This window comes from Lutra lutra, chromosome 14, assembly GCF_902655055.1.
Source record: "Lutra lutra chromosome 14, mLutLut1.2, whole genome shotgun sequence".
Lineage (NCBI taxonomy): Eukaryota > Metazoa > Chordata > Mammalia > Carnivora > Mustelidae > Lutra > Lutra lutra.
Window position 1 is genome coordinate 17896669 of NC_062291.1, and position 19923 is coordinate 17916591.

At 38.5% G+C, this 19923-nt stretch overlaps 1 protein-coding gene across 1 annotated transcript in view; it reads right to left on the reverse strand.

The window, feature by feature from the left end:
* Positions 1–19923, reverse strand: part of PCDH15 (protocadherin related 15) — a 1821443-nt gene that overhangs the window by 496637 nt on the left and 1304883 nt on the right. Inside the window, exon 10 of the mRNA XM_047702331.1 lies at positions 18661–18831. Within this exon, the coding sequence (XP_047558287.1) occupies positions 18661–18831 (171 nt within the window). The remainder of the gene's footprint in view (positions 1–18660; positions 18832–19923) is intronic.

Below are 19923 nucleotides of genomic sequence, written 5' to 3' on the forward strand. Positions count from 1 at the left end.
GCATTTCAATGGCATTTGTGGCTTCATCAAACAGTAATGGGAAAAACACAATAAAAACTCGAATAGTTTAACTATTTTACAATAGAAATTTATGCTGTCAGTCCTTTAAAAAATATGACTATTCTTGGTATGTGAAGGGAAAAAAGCAATTTTAGATGTGAACCTCTACCATTATATTTTCTCATTCTCTTTCTGTATGCTTCACAAACTGTCAGTTTTTCTTATATCTTCTGTTAGAATATAGCTAGGATGAAAAACAAACCAATAGTATAAGCCTAACACAGATCAACATGTTACAGATTAAATATTTAATTTGGGCCCAAATCTCCAACACTTTTAAACCTTTGGTTGTTGATAAAAATAGCCCATTTTCAAAGTTTGATTTCACTTTTGGTAAAATTTACTGAATCTCAAAACTTCTCTTCGAGTTTTAATGAGCTATAAAACCAACTATGCATTAACTAGAATTGTCACCAAAATATGTTCTTGGCATCTGAAAACAATTAGACTTCCCTCTAGTTATTTATCAGGATTTTTTATGACATAACAATTCTACCATTTTGTTTATTTGCTTGCTTTGTAGTACATGAGGATATACTAGAAGTATTAAAGTTCCACACAGCATTGCCCATTTCTTTTCTTTTTTTCTTTTCTCCTGCAAAACTGAATTTTCATATTTAACTCTTCTATTTGTTAATTGGGTGAGCCTGGAATCCTTTCTAGGTGAATACTGATGTTCATCAGAGGGTTTTTAATACTTTAAGGAGCACAATTTAACCTATGTGTATCTGTTTAATGTTTTTAAAAAGATTTTATTTATTTATTTGACAGAGAAAGAGAGAGAGAGTGACAGAGAGAAAGCGCACAAGCAGGGGGAATGGCAGGCAGAGGGAGAGGGAGAAGCCCGATATGGGACTCAATCCCAGGACTCTGGGATCATGACCTGAGCCGAAGGCAGTGGCTTAACCAACTGAGCCACCTAGGCACCCTGTTTAACTTTTTTTTTTTTTAAGATTTTATTTATTTATTTGACAGACAGAGATCACAAGTAGGCAGAGGTAGGTGGGGGGTGGGGAGGAAGCAGGCTCCCCACTGAGTAGGATCCTAAGATCATGACCTAAGCCCAAGGCAGAGGCTTAACTCTCTGAGCCACTCAGGTTCCCCTGGTTTAACTCTTTTTTTTTTTTTTTTTTGGTTTAACTCTTTTTAATCAAAATTCATTTGTCCTATTTTTCTTGTTTTGAGACTAGTCATGACATGATGTTTTAAGGACTGAGGATGAAAGAGGATGCTTACAGGTCCTTCTGTTGTTTTTGTCTTCATGCAATTCTGACAAAATTAACACCACTAATTTCCATGCCATTAGCTTCAATAACAGATATTAGTTTTGTCTGATTCTAAACAAGACATGGATAGAAACTCATGATTCAATTCTATTTAAGGTAATTGAAGTTCTCTCCGCATTCATAGTTGGAGTAGACATACATACCATCTGTTCTGGCTAAAGATGGACTCCAGATCCTGGTTAGAATGCCTAAGATTAAAAATTGTCCTTAGCATTCATCCCCCCACATGCTTCTTCACTAAATGGGGAAAATTGGAAAGTCAGGTATTATTTACGGTATAATTTCTGAATAGTTCACGATGATGGTGAAGGTGATGGTGATGATGATGATGGGCTGTGTGTATGTTTTGGGGGGATCCTTTTCTCAAGCCTACAGAAGTTGAAGAGTACTCCATTACCCTAGAATGCAACAGTTACTAACAGAAGTTCTAATAACAAGTAACAGGGTTGGAACTGACCAACTGCCTAAACTTCTCTGGTAAAATGTGAACATTGTTACTATGCATATTCAACATATTATTACTTTTTAAACATTTTATTTGCTCAGCTCCTTGCTGAGCAAGGAGCCTGATATGGGGCTCGATCCCAGGACCCCAGGATCATGACCTGAACCAAAGGCAGATGCTTAATGACTGAGCCACCCAGGCACCCCAATATATTCAAATTATTAAAGCAGAACTCATTAAGATGGTGAAAGATACAACTCTACTAACTCAGAGGTATAATTACCGAAAGTCACCCTGTATAACTGATGGTTTTAGCACATGACTGAATACAGCCTTGGCATAATTCAAAGATGCTCACATGAAAACAAGAATAGTAACATGCATACATACTCACACTAGTCATCCAAGAATTACACGACAATTTTTAATTACTCAATTGGATCTCAGGATTTCTGGGTCACTGGTATTATTTTGACACATTAAAATATAAATACCTAACTTTAACTTTTTTTATTAGTGATGATGTCATTGTGGTATGACTTATCACTTCAAGATCCATATTGCAACATATTCAGGTAAAATGATGTGATGTCAGAGACATGCTTCAAAACATGGGTGAGAGAAGGATGAGAGAGGAGCTAGTTGAACCAAGAGTGCCCATGGATTGATAACTGAGTAATGACTTCATGGGGATTCATGCTACTCTTTCCTGCTCTTGTATACATTTGAAAATTTTTGTATTAAAAAATACAAATTTGTAGGCCCCATCCTGGATATATTCATCCAAATTCCCTGGGGTGGAAGACTCAAATTCTCAGGTCTCATCCAAAGCACATGTCATCAGATTCTGGGGGTTAAGGGATGCATATTAATAAACTCATTACATGAGCCTTATGATCTAAGTTAAAATGCTAATTGGTTGTGGCCAGAATATGAGTCTTGTGTCATTCTTTTATATAAAATAAACTAACTCAAATATCTCTTTCAGGACCAACAGGAATACAGTCCACTCTTGCAGAATGATTTCCTTAGAAACAGACTCAGATGGATTTGTACATAGAGATTAAAATCTGTGAAGGAATACAGGAAGCAGAACTGGGCAGAGGTAGGAGGTGAAGGACATTACCATCCAGGTGGACACAACAGAACGAGAGATCTCAAGGGGCACCTTCTAAAGTGTTCATGCATTCGGGTTGGATGACTGGGTATCTGCACATTGTCCAGCCCCATTGACAAGCCATTGGTCATGATGTTTCCAGAAATGGGGGCAGGAGATTGGGTGAAGCAGCTCTCTTTGAACAAAGGACAATTATTCTATAGAAACTCAGCATTTTCTAAGAGCCACCAACCTCATGGCACCTGGGGAAGGGGTAGCTGGGAAAGGAAAGTTCAGTATCTCAGTCCTGAAGGGGACATGAAGGGGATGCATCATGGTATCCAATGTATCTAAGAGCTGAAATATTTTTACTGGAATTTCTCTTCCTGATCTTTCATTTTTTTTTTCCCCTTACATTCCCTTTTAAATAGACACTGAAATGCTGCAATGACCATTACAACAACCACATTGAGATTTGCAGTTGTTTTGTAGTACCCAAGTAAACTATTACTCTTCAGCTAAAGTATAAAACCCATGTCTTTGAATTTCCTTCAAAATCAATGCAACACACTGCTTGTCTTGGCCGTAGACTACATTTCACTGCTCAGATGGTGACAATTAGTATGGATTTAGAAGTCATAATTTCTGTGGTTTATGTCAAGATGATATTTACTGGTTCAGATCCATGAACATTGTTTCCTACTCATCACTTCCATGAGTGTGGAATTGGTTATTACTTCAAGAGAGTCACTGCCAAATCTGTAATTTGTGTGAGAACCTTCGCTGTTAAGCATTGTTGCATCCAGTTAAAATGTAGCATATAGAAAGCACGCATGATGTGTATTTCAGTTGTGTTACTCTAGATTCTGAGTTTTAAGGAGTCCTCTGTTATATATAACTTTGTGTGTGTGTGTGTGTGTATGTGTGTATAAATAACATATATAACATACCTGTAACTATATATAACATATATAACATACATATAACTCTATATAACATATATTGTACACACACACACAATGTTTAACATATACTATATATATATTATATCTCACACAAAGCAGACATTCTACTTGTTGGCTCTTCCTGTGCCCTTAGGCTACTTTTTGGGAAAATATCACAACTTTATTTAACTTAAAAAAAAAGTAAACTTAATTCCCCCTGCTTAAATATAATTTAAAATTTAAAAAATAAGAACTCCCAATTTAGAGTAACACATCCTAGAGTTGCATCACACATGTTTTACGCAACTAAACATAATTTATAAGGACTCAGTGTCAGTTATTAGTCTGGTATATATTCTCTTTAAACAATATGCAGTATAAAATTGCTTCTGAACATGGAGAACATTTACAATATAAGTGTACAATCCAGGAAGTTCCTTATTTACGACACTTCATATCAAAGCAACCAGACTGAGAAATAAGCATTCTGAGGAGGGAGTAATGTTTAAAATAACTCTTGAACACGATGCATGCATGTCGCGGTGATGAATGCAAACGCGTTTCTATGACCCTCAAATCAAATTAAAGAGACGCTTCTTGGCAGAGACATACTTAAATCATTCTACATTTCCTCCTTTTTCTCTCACGTGAAAATGTCACCTTAAGAATAATTTTTTAGGAATGAGTGTTGGGTGGATTTTTTTCATTATTATTATTCTGAGTATCTTCAGATAAACCGTCTGCCAAGATTTTACGGATAGGGGATTTAGAGTTCTTTGGGCATTTATTACAACTCTTTGACATTATCAGTGAAAATGTCCACAGTACCTACAATAATTATTCTTTGATTATCTTGACACAGAGGGTTTGTTTTCAATTTCATTAAGGTGAAAACAGCTATCTTGTGTGGTCATTACTGATCTGTACCTGCACCATTGTCTCACCTTAAACCATCATTGCCACAAAACAGCTGCAGGCTTCAACATACTCTCATGGAAAATACAGCAGAACTCTTATAAATTTTGTTCACCCTTCCCTAGCAACTGAAAATACACAAAACCCTTCTATTAATCCACATGAATGTGCTGTTGCTGTTTAAAGAAAAGCTACCATGGGGAGGGTTGTCAGGAAAGGTCTCTCGGAGGACGTGATGCTTTCACAAAAATCTTGGTTTGATTGATGAGAATGGGCCAGCCACTGGAAGGTGTGAAAGAAGCATTTTGTAACGGAGTGAACAGCAAGGGCTGGGTATAAGAAGAAACTCAGAAGTTCCAAAGAACAGGATAAAAATCCTCGCAGCAAATATGTGGGAGTTACATTCTGTGTGGCCTTGTAAGCCATATTCAGCCCCTGGGATTTTTTTTCCCACCATAATCAGAAATCACTGGAGTATTTTAAGCATAAAGGTGACTTGAGCTGATTGATGCTTTGAAAAGATCACCCTGACTGCTGGGTGAAGGACGAGCAGCAAGAAGTGAAAGCAGGGACGGTAGGTGACAGTGGCTTATATGAAATTTCCTCTGAAGGTCTTGAAGGCACCATGACCTACTGTCACTCGGGGAGTCAATAAATCAGGTGTTTTTTCCTGTGGTCTATTTATTTCCCTCCTTTGAGTATCTTTGCAGATGATGTTAGTAAATAAATTGCAAATCAGAGGGATTACTATTAGGCTGCAAATCAAGCTGGTTTAGAGCTGTGGTGGCAGAGAAGTAGTATGTTTTCAGAAAAAGCTTTACCAAAGTGCCAACTTCACATACTTGAGGTTTCTAAAAAACAAAGCTGCATGTGAAAATCTTACCAGCTGCATTTATCACATTTCCTAGAATTACTTAAATAATTATTTTTGTGGTGACCTCACTGAGTTGAACTCCCCATGTTATTATCATCTTGTGGCCATACACACACCTCAAGACAGTTTAGACTATGAAACACATTATCACGTCCTCATTATTAATTATTGTCAAGTGGAACTAAGCAAAGGGGTATGTGAAGTTGATTTTGCTCGTAAGAAAGCATACCAGATGAAAATAAACTTCTTATAAGAGAATAACTCTTGCATATGTATTTCTTAAACTTTTTTTTCAAGTAATGCTATACATAAAATTCCAAAACATAAAAGATATAAATAGGGGCGCCTGCATAGCTCAGTTGGTTAGGTGTCCAACTCCTGATTTCAGCTCATATCATGATCTCAGGGTCCTGCGATGGAGCCCCACACTCAGCGGGGAGTCTGCTTCTCTCCCTTTCCCTGCTGCCCCTCCCCCTACTTGCATGTGTGCACATGCACTGTCTCTCAAATAAATAAATCTTTAAAAAAGAGAGATAAATAAATTATGTGAATTCATACAAAGACATACAATGCAGCTATTATTTTTTTTAAGATTTTATTCCTTAAAGAGAGAGAGAGAGTGCATACAAACAGGGGAGAGGAGGCAGAAAGAGAGGAAGAAGCAGGCTCCCCACTGAGCAGGGACACCAGCACAGGGCTCGATCCCAGGACCTGGAGATCATGACTTGAGTGGAAGGCAGATGCTTAACCACCTGAGCCACCCAGGTACCCCACAGCTATTATTTGTATAGAGTTATTTATAGAGACATATATTCATGAAAATGGAAATTTCTAATTTATTCCAAGTAAGTAAATATTTAGTGAGCATTCCACAGGTGAGCCACTGTTCTAGGAGTTTGGGTAAGATAGCAAAGAAGATAGGCAAGGTCCTATTCATAGTGTATGTAGATTTCCAAGGAATCAGACAGACATTAATCAATCAAACAAATAAATGTACAAAACATTTCCACCTACAATCTGCACAAAATAAAAGAAGGTCATGCATTACCAAATCCATGGGGAAGGTGACATACTTTGACCCTTGACCACGCCAAGTGGTCAGGGAAGGCTTCTTTGAGGAGGTGACTTCCTAGCTGAAACCAAGTAACTAAAAGAGCTAGACACAAGCCAGTATCACAAGAGAACATTCCAGAAAGAGGCAGAAACATCCTCAGCTGAAAGAGCATGACATGATAAAGGACAGAAGGAAGGTCTGGACTGGTGGAGGATGAGGTCAGTGTCTGTCCATTTGGGCTGCCATAAGACACTAGGTACCATAGACTGGGGGGGCCTACAAACAATAGACATTTATTGCTCTCAATTCTGGAGGCTGGGAGCCCAAGAAAAGGGCATGCCAGTGTCTGCTGAGGGCCCACTTCCTGGTTCACAGATGGCCATCTTCTCCCTGTGTCCTCACTTGTGGGAGAGAGAAGGGCTTTCTTTTATAAGGGTGTTAACTGCATTCATGTTGGCTGTGCCCTGGACCCAATCACCTCCCAAAGGTCCTGTCTCCAAACAGCATCTCACTGGTAATCAGGTTTGTTCATATGAATTTGGGGGTTCACAGGATTTAGTTCACACAGTCAGTGACAAAGGACTGGCAGGACCATAATAAGCATTATAGGAAGACACTCAGATACAATCATTTAGTGAAAATATATCATGGCATCAGAACAGGGAAGCTATATCATCTGATGTCTTTTTAAAAATATCATTCTGTACCCTAGGCAAGAATTCGTGATGGCTTGATTGTATATTTGCCTTACATCTGTGGGTTTTCAGCTATCCAGGATCCATTTCCCCTTCTCAATAGTATCTCTGTCTCCTTGGAGAAAGTTTCTTTGCCTATCAGACAGTTTCATCAGGGGCTCTGTATCAGGGCTGTTCAGGGAAACGGAACAGACAGAATAGGATAATTTGTGTTTACTACTCTCCAGAAAGACAGTGAGAGAGAGATAGAAATTATACAACATCTGTGTCAATCTATTTATCTATATATCTACTTATAGAGACAGAGATTGAGAGAGATTCATTTTAAGGAATGGGCTCATGCCATAACTGTGGAAGCTGCCAAGTCCAAAATCGGCTGGAAGTCAGCCAGCTAGAGAGCCAGGGAACAGATATCAGTTTGAGACCAAAGACAATCTGCTGGCAAAATTCCCTCCTCTTTGGGGAAAGGTAGTCTTTAATCTTAAGGCCTTCATCTGATTAGATGAGACCCACCCATATTATAGAGGATAATCTGTTTTACTCAAAGTCTACTAATTTAAATGTGAATCCCATGTGGAAAATGCCTTGGAAGCAACATCCAGACATATTTCACCAAATATCTGGGTTGCATGGCTGAGCCCAGTTAGCACATAAAAGTAATCATCACAGGCTCTATCCCTTCTAGACAAAGAGTGGGCATGCGGTTCAAGCTAGGTCAAGCAGATGCTGTCTCCCCTGACTATGCATCTGAGTAAGGGATCACAGTAGTACATCCTGTCCCCTAGTCATACCAAGACCACATGATCCTGCCACTCTACGCACAGCACACAGTTGTGTCTTGTGCTTTCCAATATCTATTAAGAACCATTTAGGGGTGCCTGGGTGGCTCGGTGGGTTGGGGCCTCTGCCTTCAGCTCAGGTCATGGTCTCAGGGTCCTGGGATCTAGCCCCGCATAAGGCTTTCTGTCTGGCGGGGAGCCTGCTTTCTCCTCTCTCTCTCTCTCTGCCTGCATCTCTGCCTACTTGTGATATCTGTCTGTCAAATAAATAAATAAAATCTTAAAAAAAAAAAAAGAACCATTTAAACAACCCATTAGGTGATTTGGGGAGGCCCCTGTGAAACCCACTACTTTGCTTTTCTATGGGTCAGAGTCATTTGGTTTGTCTGAAAAACAAAACAAAACAAAAACCAAACAACAACAACAACCCACAAACTCAAACTGCCTCCAACAGGCTCCAGATATTTGCAAAGGCACGCATCAAATTACTAATGGATGCATTAGTAATGGAGATCCTGGAAATCAGTCTTTGAGGATTGATGGGGTCCAATGTTTAATTTGTAGAATTAAAACAAATTTTTCCCTCATAACTTACAATTAGCAACCAATCCTTTTTAAATTGAAATAAATAATGAAAAAATGTCCAAATTACCAAGTGGAACTAAAGCAGAATTTTAAATATTATACAGAATGGAAGTTCCAGGCTTACTGGCAATATAAGTCCCAGGGGCATCTCTGCTGAACAGAAGGTTTTCATGGGACAATGTGAGAAACTTTACTGAAATCCATTGCTTTTGTGTTCATAGAAAAAGAAAGAGCAGGATACTTGCTTTCCTGGCACACATTTACAATTTGATCCATTGATATATTTTTGGCTCACATAATTTCCTTGTGCCATTTTGCATCAGCTGTTGCCTCTTCCCAAAGCAATAATATATAGCATAATTAATTCAGCAAGAGCAGTGACTGTGCCAAATCCATTTATTTAAAAAATGGATCTACTGTTCTTCTCAATAAAAGTACTGGATTTTTTTTTAAAGGACCATACTGAATTAATCACAAATACCACAGTCAGAACATACACAACTCAGTTTCTAAAGCCGGAATTTCACTTAAAAACACTAGGCATTTAACAACTAGTGTGAATTAGCTACTTCTTCCCATGAGGCTCTGAGTGAAGACCCAGCCAGGTGAAGGAACTCCAGGGCAATGATAATAATATCAACAGCTCAGGCGCCTGGGTAGCTCAGTTGTTAAGCATCTGCCTTTGGCTCAGGTCATGATCCAGAGTCCTGGGATCGAGCCCTTTATCGGGCTCCCTGCTCAGTGAAGAGTCTGCTTTTCCCTCTACTCTTCCCCCACAACTTGTGATCTCTCTCAAATAAATAAATAAATATCTTTAAAAAATTATCAATAGCTACTAAGTCCCCACAATTGGCTAGAACAACTTAAGGGTGATGCATGAATCTTCTTTCCTAGAACTCAAAAAATCCCATAAATTAGATTTTCTTAACTCCGTTTTAGAGAGGACAAATTCAAACTATAGTTGAGTGGATATTAAGGAAAGTCTGCAAGATCACACAGGGTTCAGGTTGCATTCCAAGTTCTCACAAACCTGTCTTACATTGTGATAGCGCGCACCTCTGTCGACTGCCCATCAGAGTTCCAGACATGTTCATAAAGTTATAGACATCATGTCCAAGTTGCATGATGCTCTCTTTTCTTTATATCTTTTCATAAGAAAACACATCTTCCATGTGGACCTCACAGATATATACAGAACATTCCACCCTAAAACAACAGAAATCTCATTCTTCTCAAGTGCACGTGGAACCCTCTCAAGAATAGACCACATACTGGGTCACAAATCAGGACTCAACTGATACCAAAAGACTGAGATTATTCCCTGCATATTCTCAGATCACAATGCTTTGAAACTGGAGCTCAATCACAAGGAAAAGTTCAGAAGGAACTCAAACATCTGGAAGCTAAAGACCACCTTGCTTAAGAATGCTTGGATCAACCAGGAGATCAAAGAAGAACTGAAACAATTCATGGAAACTAATGAGAATGAAGACACTTCGGTCTAAAACCTATGGGATACAGCAAAGGCGGTCCTAAGGGAGAAATACATAGCCATCCAAGCCTCCCTCAAAAAGATTGAAAAATCGAGAACACACCAGCTGTCTCTACACCTTAAAGCACTGGAGAATCAACAACAAATCAAACCAACTCCACACATAAGAAGGGAAATAATCAAGATTAGAGCTGAGATCAATGAGGTAGAAACTAGAGATACAATAGAACGTATCAATGAAACTAGAAGCTGTTTTTTTGAAAGAATCAATAAGATCGATAAACCATTGGCCACACTAATCCAAAAGAAAAGAGAGAAAGCCCAAATTCATAAAATTATGAATGAAAAGGGAGAGATCACAACTAACACCAAGGAAGTAGAAACAATCATCAGAAGTTATTATCAACAGTTATATGCCAATAAGCTAAGCAACCTAGATGAAATGGATGCATTCCTGGAAAAGTATAAACTCCCAAAATTGAACCAGGAAGAAATTGACAACCTGAATAGACTGATATCTAGTAACAAGATTGAAGCAGTGATCAAAAACCTCCCAAAAAACAAGAGCCCAGGACCTGATGGATTCCCTGGGGAATTTTACCAAACTTTCAAAGAAGAAATAACACCTATTCTCCTGAAGCTGTTTCAAAAAATTGAAGCAGAAGGAAAACTTCCAGACTCTTTCTATGAAGCCAGCATTACCCTGATCCCCAAACCAGGCAAAGACCCTACCAGAAAGGAGAATTTCAGACCAATATCACTGATGAATATGGATGCTAAGATTCTCAAGATCCTAGCAAATAGGATCCAACAGCACATTAAAAAGATTATCCACCCTGACCAGGTGGGATTCATTCCTGGGCTACAAGGATAGTTCAACATTCACAAATCAATCAATGTGATAGAACAAATTAATATGAGAAGAGAGAAGAACCACATGGTCCTCTCAATTGATGCAGAAAAAGCATTTGATAAAATCCAGCATCCGTTCCTGATTAAAACACTTCAAAGTATAGGGATAGAGGGAACATTCCTGAACTTCATAAAATCTATGAAAGACCCACAGCAAATATCATCTTCAATGGGAAAAAGCTTGCAGCCTTCCCGTTAAGATCAGGAACACGACAAGGATGCCCACTCCCACCACTCTTGTTCAACATAGTATTAGAAGTCCTAGCAACAGCAATCAGACAACAAAGAGAAATAAAAGGTATCCAAATTGGCAATGAAGAAGTCAAGCTCTCTCTCTTCACAGATGACATGATTCTTTATATGGAAATCCCAAAAGACTCCACCCCCAAACTACTAGAACTCATACAGCAATTCAGTAACGTGGCAGGATACAAAGTCAATGTACAGAAATCAGTGGCTTTCTTATACACTAACAATAAAAATACAGAAAGGCAAATTAGAGAATCGATTCCATTTACTATAGCACCAAGAACCATAAGATACCTGGGAATAAACCTAACCAAAGAGGTAAAGGATCTGTACTCGAGGAACTACAGAACACTCATGAAAGAAATTGAAGAAGACACAAAAAGATGGAAGACCATTCCATGCTCTTGGATCGGAAGAATAAATATTATCAAAATGTCTATACTGCCTAGAGCAATCTATACTTTTAATGCCATTCCGATCAAAATTCCACTGGTATTTTTCAAAGAGCTGGAGCAAATAATCCAAAAATTTGTATGGAACCAGAAGAGACCCCGAATTGCTAAGGAAATGTTGAAAAACAAAAATAAAACTGGGGGCATCACTTTACCTGATTTCAAGCTTTCCATGTTAATTTAAAATAATACTGGAACAGACCCTTGAATAAGAAGACTTCTTTTTTTTTTTTAATTCTCTTTTACTGAGGACAGTAACTTTTCTCCCTTTAACTAATAGTAATAAATTCAGTCCCTCTTGTTCTTCATTCTTTAATTGTCCCAAATACTGGAAAATATCTTCACCCTGTCTTATAAATGGAAATAACACTCAAACTTATTCAATGTAAATTTTGACCAATGAGGAAAAGAACAAATGATTCTTCACCTCACTTATTATTTCACATCCCACCTTCAGAATTATCACAATATGACATCTTCGTCTACACAACCTTTGCTAAATTCTAGCATTTGTTTGTGTGTTTGGCTTTTAGCTTGTGTTTCCCCATGTGAACCTGAAGCTCCTTGGATCATTTGCAGCTGGTAGCATATGTTTGAGACTGCTGGCAAGGGTATGGTAGACGGTGCAGTACGTTCACTCTACATGTATTATTTCTCACTGTCCCCTCCACCAAAGAGCTCCAGAGAACACATTTTGAAGTAACTGGCCTAAAGACAAGAGAAGATATCACTTAATATTTGGGATATTGCTGCAAGGAGACGGAGTGTTACAAACAATGTGCTGGGACAATTACAAACTGAACTCTTTCTGGCAATGGGGAAATATGCTTACTTGACGTACAGTACCTATTAGACTCTGCCTGGACAGATAATGACCAAATATGACAGTCCTTGCCTCTCTATTCACATTTGAAAACAACGTAAGTATAAGAAAAACTTATATGTGCCATGGCTAATATTTGGATAATATTTCCTAAGATAATTAAACACACACAAGTTATATATCATCTACATATATAAAACACACATGCATGCTCATCACACATGCATATTTGTGATAAAAACACTGTTATTGCAAATAAGAAAGAAGCCATTATTTGTATTTAAATTTGGTATCTCAGTGACAGTATGTGTTTCTCGAAGTTTTCATTGATGGATTAATCCAATGGGACATTTACTGAACACTGACTATGAGAAGCGGGTGCTTGGCGCATTGAAGTGTAATGACAAATAGGAAATTACAGAACGCACAGTCCTGTAGGAGGGAAACAGACAAACAACTCTAGGACACGAGGTGTTTCAGCACTTCAACAGGCATACACGGGACCTGGAGAAGCTTAACCTGGAAGACCATCACATTGAATTTACTGAGATGAACCTTGAGTAACAAATTAGTGTATGGAACGAAGTGGAGAGGGGAGTTCTCAGAGAAGTTCAGGTGCAGACTCAAAGCTCTGCATTATTAGGTAGGTTGCACTAGGCAAGTTACAAGAGATAAGACTGGAACATGGTATGATATATAATGACTGTGAGTGACATGCTAAATGCTTTGGGAGCTCATTTGGTATATTACAGGATGTGAACAATCACATCAGAATTATATTTCAAAAACATAACTATCTACAGTGAGATGATGTTCTGGGGTCTACAGCTGAGAGTATGCCTTTTTTTTAAGATTTTATTTATTCATTTAGAGAGAGAATGAGCATGTGAGTCAGGGGAGGAGCAGAAGGAGAGAGGGAGAGAGAGAGAGAGAGAATCTCAAGCAGACTCCACACTGAGCACAAAGCCCCATTCGGGGCTTGATCCCAGGATCCTGAGATCATGACTTGAGTCAAAACCAAGAATCAGCTGCTTAACTGACTGAGCCACCCAGGTGCCTGGGGACTGTGTCTTTAAATGCATATTTTGGCAGTGGAACTGGGTATCACACATATGTGACTAACATCTCACAGACAGTGCAGAAGGGATCTGTGGAAACTGATTGAGTTTGGGGTAGGGGTCAGTGAAGTCAAGGTCCTAATCCACATTGACCTCTAGGGTAACAGGAAGTGGACAAGAGATGGATGAACACATTAGAAAGAATAATGAGGCATCTGCAGAAAACACATGCAAAAACATCTAAAAAAGTGAGAAATGCAAGGTTGGAGGTCAGGAAAGATTCCAAGTGAGAAAACACTTCCACAACACACAGATCATTCCTATTTGAAGAAAACTAGAATCCCTTGGTATTGATGGTTTGATGAATCTTAGTGAAAATTATAGTGTAAAGAAATTTTAAAAGAACAGAAGTCTGGAAAATCATCAATATTTAAGAATAAGCAAAAAATTGATTAAAGAAATATGTAAGTAAAAATTCAAGCAGAGATATTTAACTAGGGGAAAAAAAAAAACAAGCCATCAAAGATGTAGGAGGAGAAACCCAGGGCCATGGAGGGGAGAAGAAGAACCAGTAGTTTCATAAAAGAGGACAGGAACACATTCCTGGATTGCTCAATGAGCATGAGTTAAGAAGAAATTATCAAAGTTGTACATCACTGCAGATCAGTGCCACTTCCATAATAACTGGGAAAGATTCCCAGGAAGGGGAGAGAACCATAAATACAACAGGGAAGCTGTCTTTGACAGTTATATGAAAACCAGAGTTCTTTGAGACAATTATATACAGGTGCATGTGGGTAGACAGTCCTGGGACCCAAATCAACAGGGATGGGAAGAGCTCATTGGAGCATGGATCCCAGTGCCTAGATGACCTTTCTGGCAAGCACTAAGTTAAGGGAGGTATATTTAGGTAACAGATATTGACAGATAAAATGTCAATATTATCATACTAATACTACAGTGTTTCTCTCAAGAGACAAATCACTCAGAAAAATACCAACCAACCAACCAAACAAGATTGACTGTTCAATCATGAATGAAAAGAAAATGTGAGCATTTTTTTGTGTCTTTGAGCTTCAAGAGGAAACGGAGAAAATAGAACTATGGGTTCTGAACTCTCCAGAACCTATCAGCATTTTCCATAATATCAGGAAACTTCAACCAGAGAGGCATAATAATAAGTTCACAGTCAGAAAGTGAGAATAAATTTATGCAATATTGGAAAAGAATCTCATCCTATTTACGTCCTCAATTAACACAGAGTTGAATGTACATCAGGGGTCAGGATGTAGTTATCAAATTAATAAATGAATAATAATTAGCACAGAACTACAAATTGCTTTAGTACCCCAGAGATATCAGATCTATGTATTTACATATTCAATATAATATTAATCTCAGTGAAGACATGAATTTTTGCTGAAGACCATTTTCTGTTGTAGAAAAACATACAAAACATATACTAAGTAAGTTTCTCTATAAACACACAATTATTTGTACTTCAATAGATAGTCAATTTTTATTTTTATTATATTTTGGTTCATGAGTTAAACAATGTAGCAGATTTCCTTTTCAAGTTTTTCTGAGCTGATAAATTCTGTATGCATTGTGGTGGAACTAAGAATGGTTTTTCAAGTCAAGAATACCACTGAGGTAATTGGTGGAAAATTTCACATCAACACAGAAGGTGAGCAGGTGTCAAAGCTTTCAAAAATTGAAGAATTAGTTCAGAAAAGGATCAGCAAGTATGTAATTACAGTCATAATGTCTTGTTTAGCTGACAGAAATGGTTAGTTCTTTCACTCTGAATAGCAAGATTTTATTTATTGAAATTTCTAGAAATTTTAGCAAAAATATGTAAAGGAAACTTTTAAGAAAGGATTTTTTTTTAATGTAAAGGACAGACATAAACACAGCAATTTGAATGTGAAACTCAAAAACTTGTTGTAGTTCTGAACCCTCATGAATCAGGGGGCTCCAAAGCAGCATATGCAGAAAAGAGCCAGGAAACTTGATGCCCACCCCATGAGAGATTTCATTTTCCAACAATTGCCACAGTAAGAGTTCCATCCCCAGATGTTCTTACAATGTGACTTCTACATTCCTCCCATCAGGAGATGGTACCTACTGTTAGTCTTTGAATCTGGCTGAGGTTTAACTACAACAGAAGGGACACTGTAGACTGCAAGGCTAATTCCTGCCTCATTCCCTTGGGAAGCTCATTCTTGAACTCAGTGCCTCCGTGTGAGAAGCCCCAACAGCCCAAGGGAGACCCGTGAGGAGTGAGAATGAAGCTCCAGCTCATAGCCCTGGATAGGCTCCCGCCAACAGTCAGAATGCTAAGTGAACCGTTCTAATACTGGTACCCAGGCCACAGGTAATGATCCTCAGCTGATGCTATGTAGGGCTGAGATAAGACAGTCCCTCAAGCCTGCCCAAACTGCAGATTTTATGAGCAAATTTTAAAAACTATCATTGCAGGGTGCCTGGGTGGCTCAGTAAGTTAAGTGGCTGCCTTTGGCTCAGGTCACGATCCCAGGGTCCTAGAATCGAGTCCCGCATCAGGTTCCCTGCTCAGCCGAGAGCCTGCTTCTCCCTCTCCCTCTGCCTGCCTCTCTGCCTACTTGTGATCTCTCTCTATATAACTCTCTGTCAAGTAAATAAATAAAAATCTTAAAAAAACCTGTCATTGGAAGCCACTGAGTTTCGGTGATTGTTTTATGCAGTGGTTAATAATAAGAACAGGTGCCGAGTTTTGCAAGTAAATATTTTAGCTTTTTCTACGTGACAATAAAAATATACCCCTTATCAAATAAATATTGGCCATCATTACTTAAATACATAAAATTAAAATTCTCCACTTCACAGAATGTTAAAGAAAGGGTCAACCTGGTAAAAGGGATGCTGGAGCATACAGTCTGATCATTCTGGATTTTATAGCATAGCATTTAATTCAAGAGACATGATTTTAAAAGAGAACAGTTTTTTACTTTTTAGTTGGAACACTGGGAGTGGTGCATAAACAATGAATTTTGGAACACTGAAAAAAAGTAAAATTAAATAAATTTTTTAAAAAGACTGCAAAAAAAAAAGTTACATAAACTCTCAGACATCTCAGAGATGTCGTCCCACAAGTGACCTTAAGAGTGACCCACCAGGATTGCAGTTAATATCCCTGTACAGTTTAGGCCAGTTCATGACACACGGAACAAACGATATAACCATTAGTCACCAGTATCATCTATTTTTATTCCCCCAAATATGGAGCATGGACTCATCTCTATGGTGCACTGCATGGGAATGAGAGAGATGCTCAGTCAGCCATCTGGAAGAGAGAGATGGATGCTCGGGGGTATTTTACAAAGTTAATACCCTCTGCTTGTTAGGCAGTGACCCATGCCTCTTCCCTCAGGCTATCAAGTACTGTTGGATTTATCTCACTGAACCACCGACTCCAGTCACTGTGTCACCATGTCCCTCTTCTTGGAACCTCACGGGTATGACAGCTACATAAATTAACTCAAAATGAATACTTAAAATAAGTTTTACTCATAATTTCAATTATGCCTTTCAAAGAAAAAAATTAATGTTCACTATCATTAATAGTCTTCTTACTGGTATATTCCACAAAATCCTATGCTGACATATAACTTTAGGTCATCCACAATTATTTGTCCACACCCATTAGCTTTTTTTGACTTCAAAATCACTCCATGGAGCTGAAAATTTGATTATATTTTTCTTCATTAAATGTAACATTTATTCTTTTTTTTTTCCTCCAGCTTTTTTTCTTCACATAAGCCAACTACACCAGTTGTTATTTATGCTGGAAGACAGACCAGTGAATCTTGGCCATTTAAGATTTATCAAATCTCAAAAGTAAGGCTCAGACATGCAACACTGGGTAAGAAGAACCCTTAGCAGTGCATACGATGCTATGTTGGTTACACTTAGGAGAAGGAATTTTTTTTTTTATACTTGAAACTTCTCATATACAGAGAGGATACCCCAAACCACAGTTCTTAGATGTTTGAGAAAAAAAAAAATCAAAACTTTCCAACAAATTCTGACACCATAAGCCACATTACTAATCCAGAAAACTGAAGGCTTTCTAGGGGTACCACAAACACATTCACCCCCTATGAATTTGGCTTCTCTAAAAGAGAATAATAATAATAATAATAATAATAATTTAGTAATAATAATAAGAATTACTATTATTATTATTTTACTTTTAAAGGAGATATTGATAGTTTAGTATATTTGCCTCGTAATTTTTATTCTTAGGTATAAATATTTATTACCCAGCCAGGTCTGAGGTGTGAATTCCAGGCTGACAGCAACTTAGAGCTCTATTAGAATTTTAAAAAAGAGGCCAAAACCAAAACAAGACAGAGGCAAAATCAAGTGTACAAGATACATATTCATGCCTTACTTTTCTGCTTCTTTAAAGTACATCTTTAAGGGATAGATATCTGCATTAGGGATCCATTAGCTTCCACCTCCAAACAGCCAAATGCAACCTCCACTAAAATCGTAGGATGCTAAGAGGCTGACCAAGTACCCTGTTGGCCTGTGTGTCTTCTGACTTAGGACTGTGTGTTTATTTGGTGAATTTAAGGGAATGTTGAAGCTATTTCTTGAAGTTTCCTACAACAGATTGGCAACTGAACTCGGTTATGATTTATAGGTGGAGAAACAAAATCATCAGTGTCCAATGAATGGCTGCTTCACGACACACTTTGGACTTTGTAAAGAATGCAGTAATGCATGGTGACCAAACTTTGCCTTCTTTGAAAATGGTTCTAGACATAAATATCTTTCAATACCAATATAGCAAAGTTTGCTCTTCTCACCTAATATGTCTTCAAGCTCCTAGAACAGAATGTCACTGAGGTTAAAGAGGCATAAGTGAAGGGAAAAGAATGTGAGCACATTTACCGGAGTTCTTAATTCAGGGATCACAGCTTGGTAGGTGAGCGGGCGGCAATCATGTGTGTTTGGCACCAGAACACAAGGAAGAAACATGGGACCCAAGTCATCTCCATCTAGAATGTCCACTGTGAGGGTGGTGGTGGTGGTTCGCCGCTCATTCAGATTTTGTGCACGGTCCTGGGAGGGGAAAAAAAGAAAGGAAACACAAAACACAATGAGATGGACCCAACATTCCATTCAGCTTGAGTAGACTGTAGATAGGTTTCTTTCCAGTTATAGGCCTTGACCTCTCTTAGGGCATTTACTTTAGAAAACTTGCAACTGTCCGTACTTTCTCTGCCCTTTCCGATGGCAATCTTTCTGCAGCTCACACTTCTGCCAGTTTTATAGTCCAGCACTCCTTTATAAGGACCTGGGAGCTGTCTCTTTGAAAGAAAATCACAAAAGAAGATAGAGCTCACCTCCCAGTCTCTGTGGGAGGACAGGAGCCTAAGGTCCATGGACGCTTGCTCCAAGTTGTGGACTATCTCCCATCCTTGAAGTACAACACAATTCCACATTTCCTTCGAGAAGGCCGATTAGCAAACACAGTTGGCTTTTGATTCCTCTACCCCCACCATCTCTGTCTTTGAATTTTGACGATGTTTCAAGCAAGGCAGACAGATTTTAGGGGCATCTGGGTGGCTCAGTTGGTTAGGCATCTGCCTTTGGCTCAGGTCATGATCCCAGGGTCCTGGGATCGAGTCCCACATCAGACTCCCTGCTCAATGGGGAGCCTGCTTCTCCCTCTGCCTCTGCAGCTCCCCAGCTCATGCTTTCTCTTTCTCCCTCTCTCTCGCTCACTCTCTCTCAAATAAATACATAAATAATATTTTTTCTTTTTAAAGAAAGAAACTTTAGATAAATTTGGGTTATATCCAAAAACAAACAAACAACAATAAACAAACAAAAAACCCCAAATCCTCAAAAAAGTAAAATGAAGGGAGAAAAAAGGGAAGAGAAGAAAACCTGCCAGGTCTGCTGAACTTTTGACAGAGAAATATTTAATGGCTCACACACGCCTTTCTGTTACCAAGTATTTTGAGACCAGTGCTTCTGGTCTTCAGAGAGTGCACTGGTGTCACTGAAATAACCTAGTTCTCTGAGCTTCTGGATGATAATTGTTTTATTTTGCTTCTTCATTCTTTGGGACTATAAAGCTACAGTTTCTAGAAAGAGTGTCCTTGTAGAATTATGGCAATTACCTGTTCAACTTCCTCTCTTTTCCAT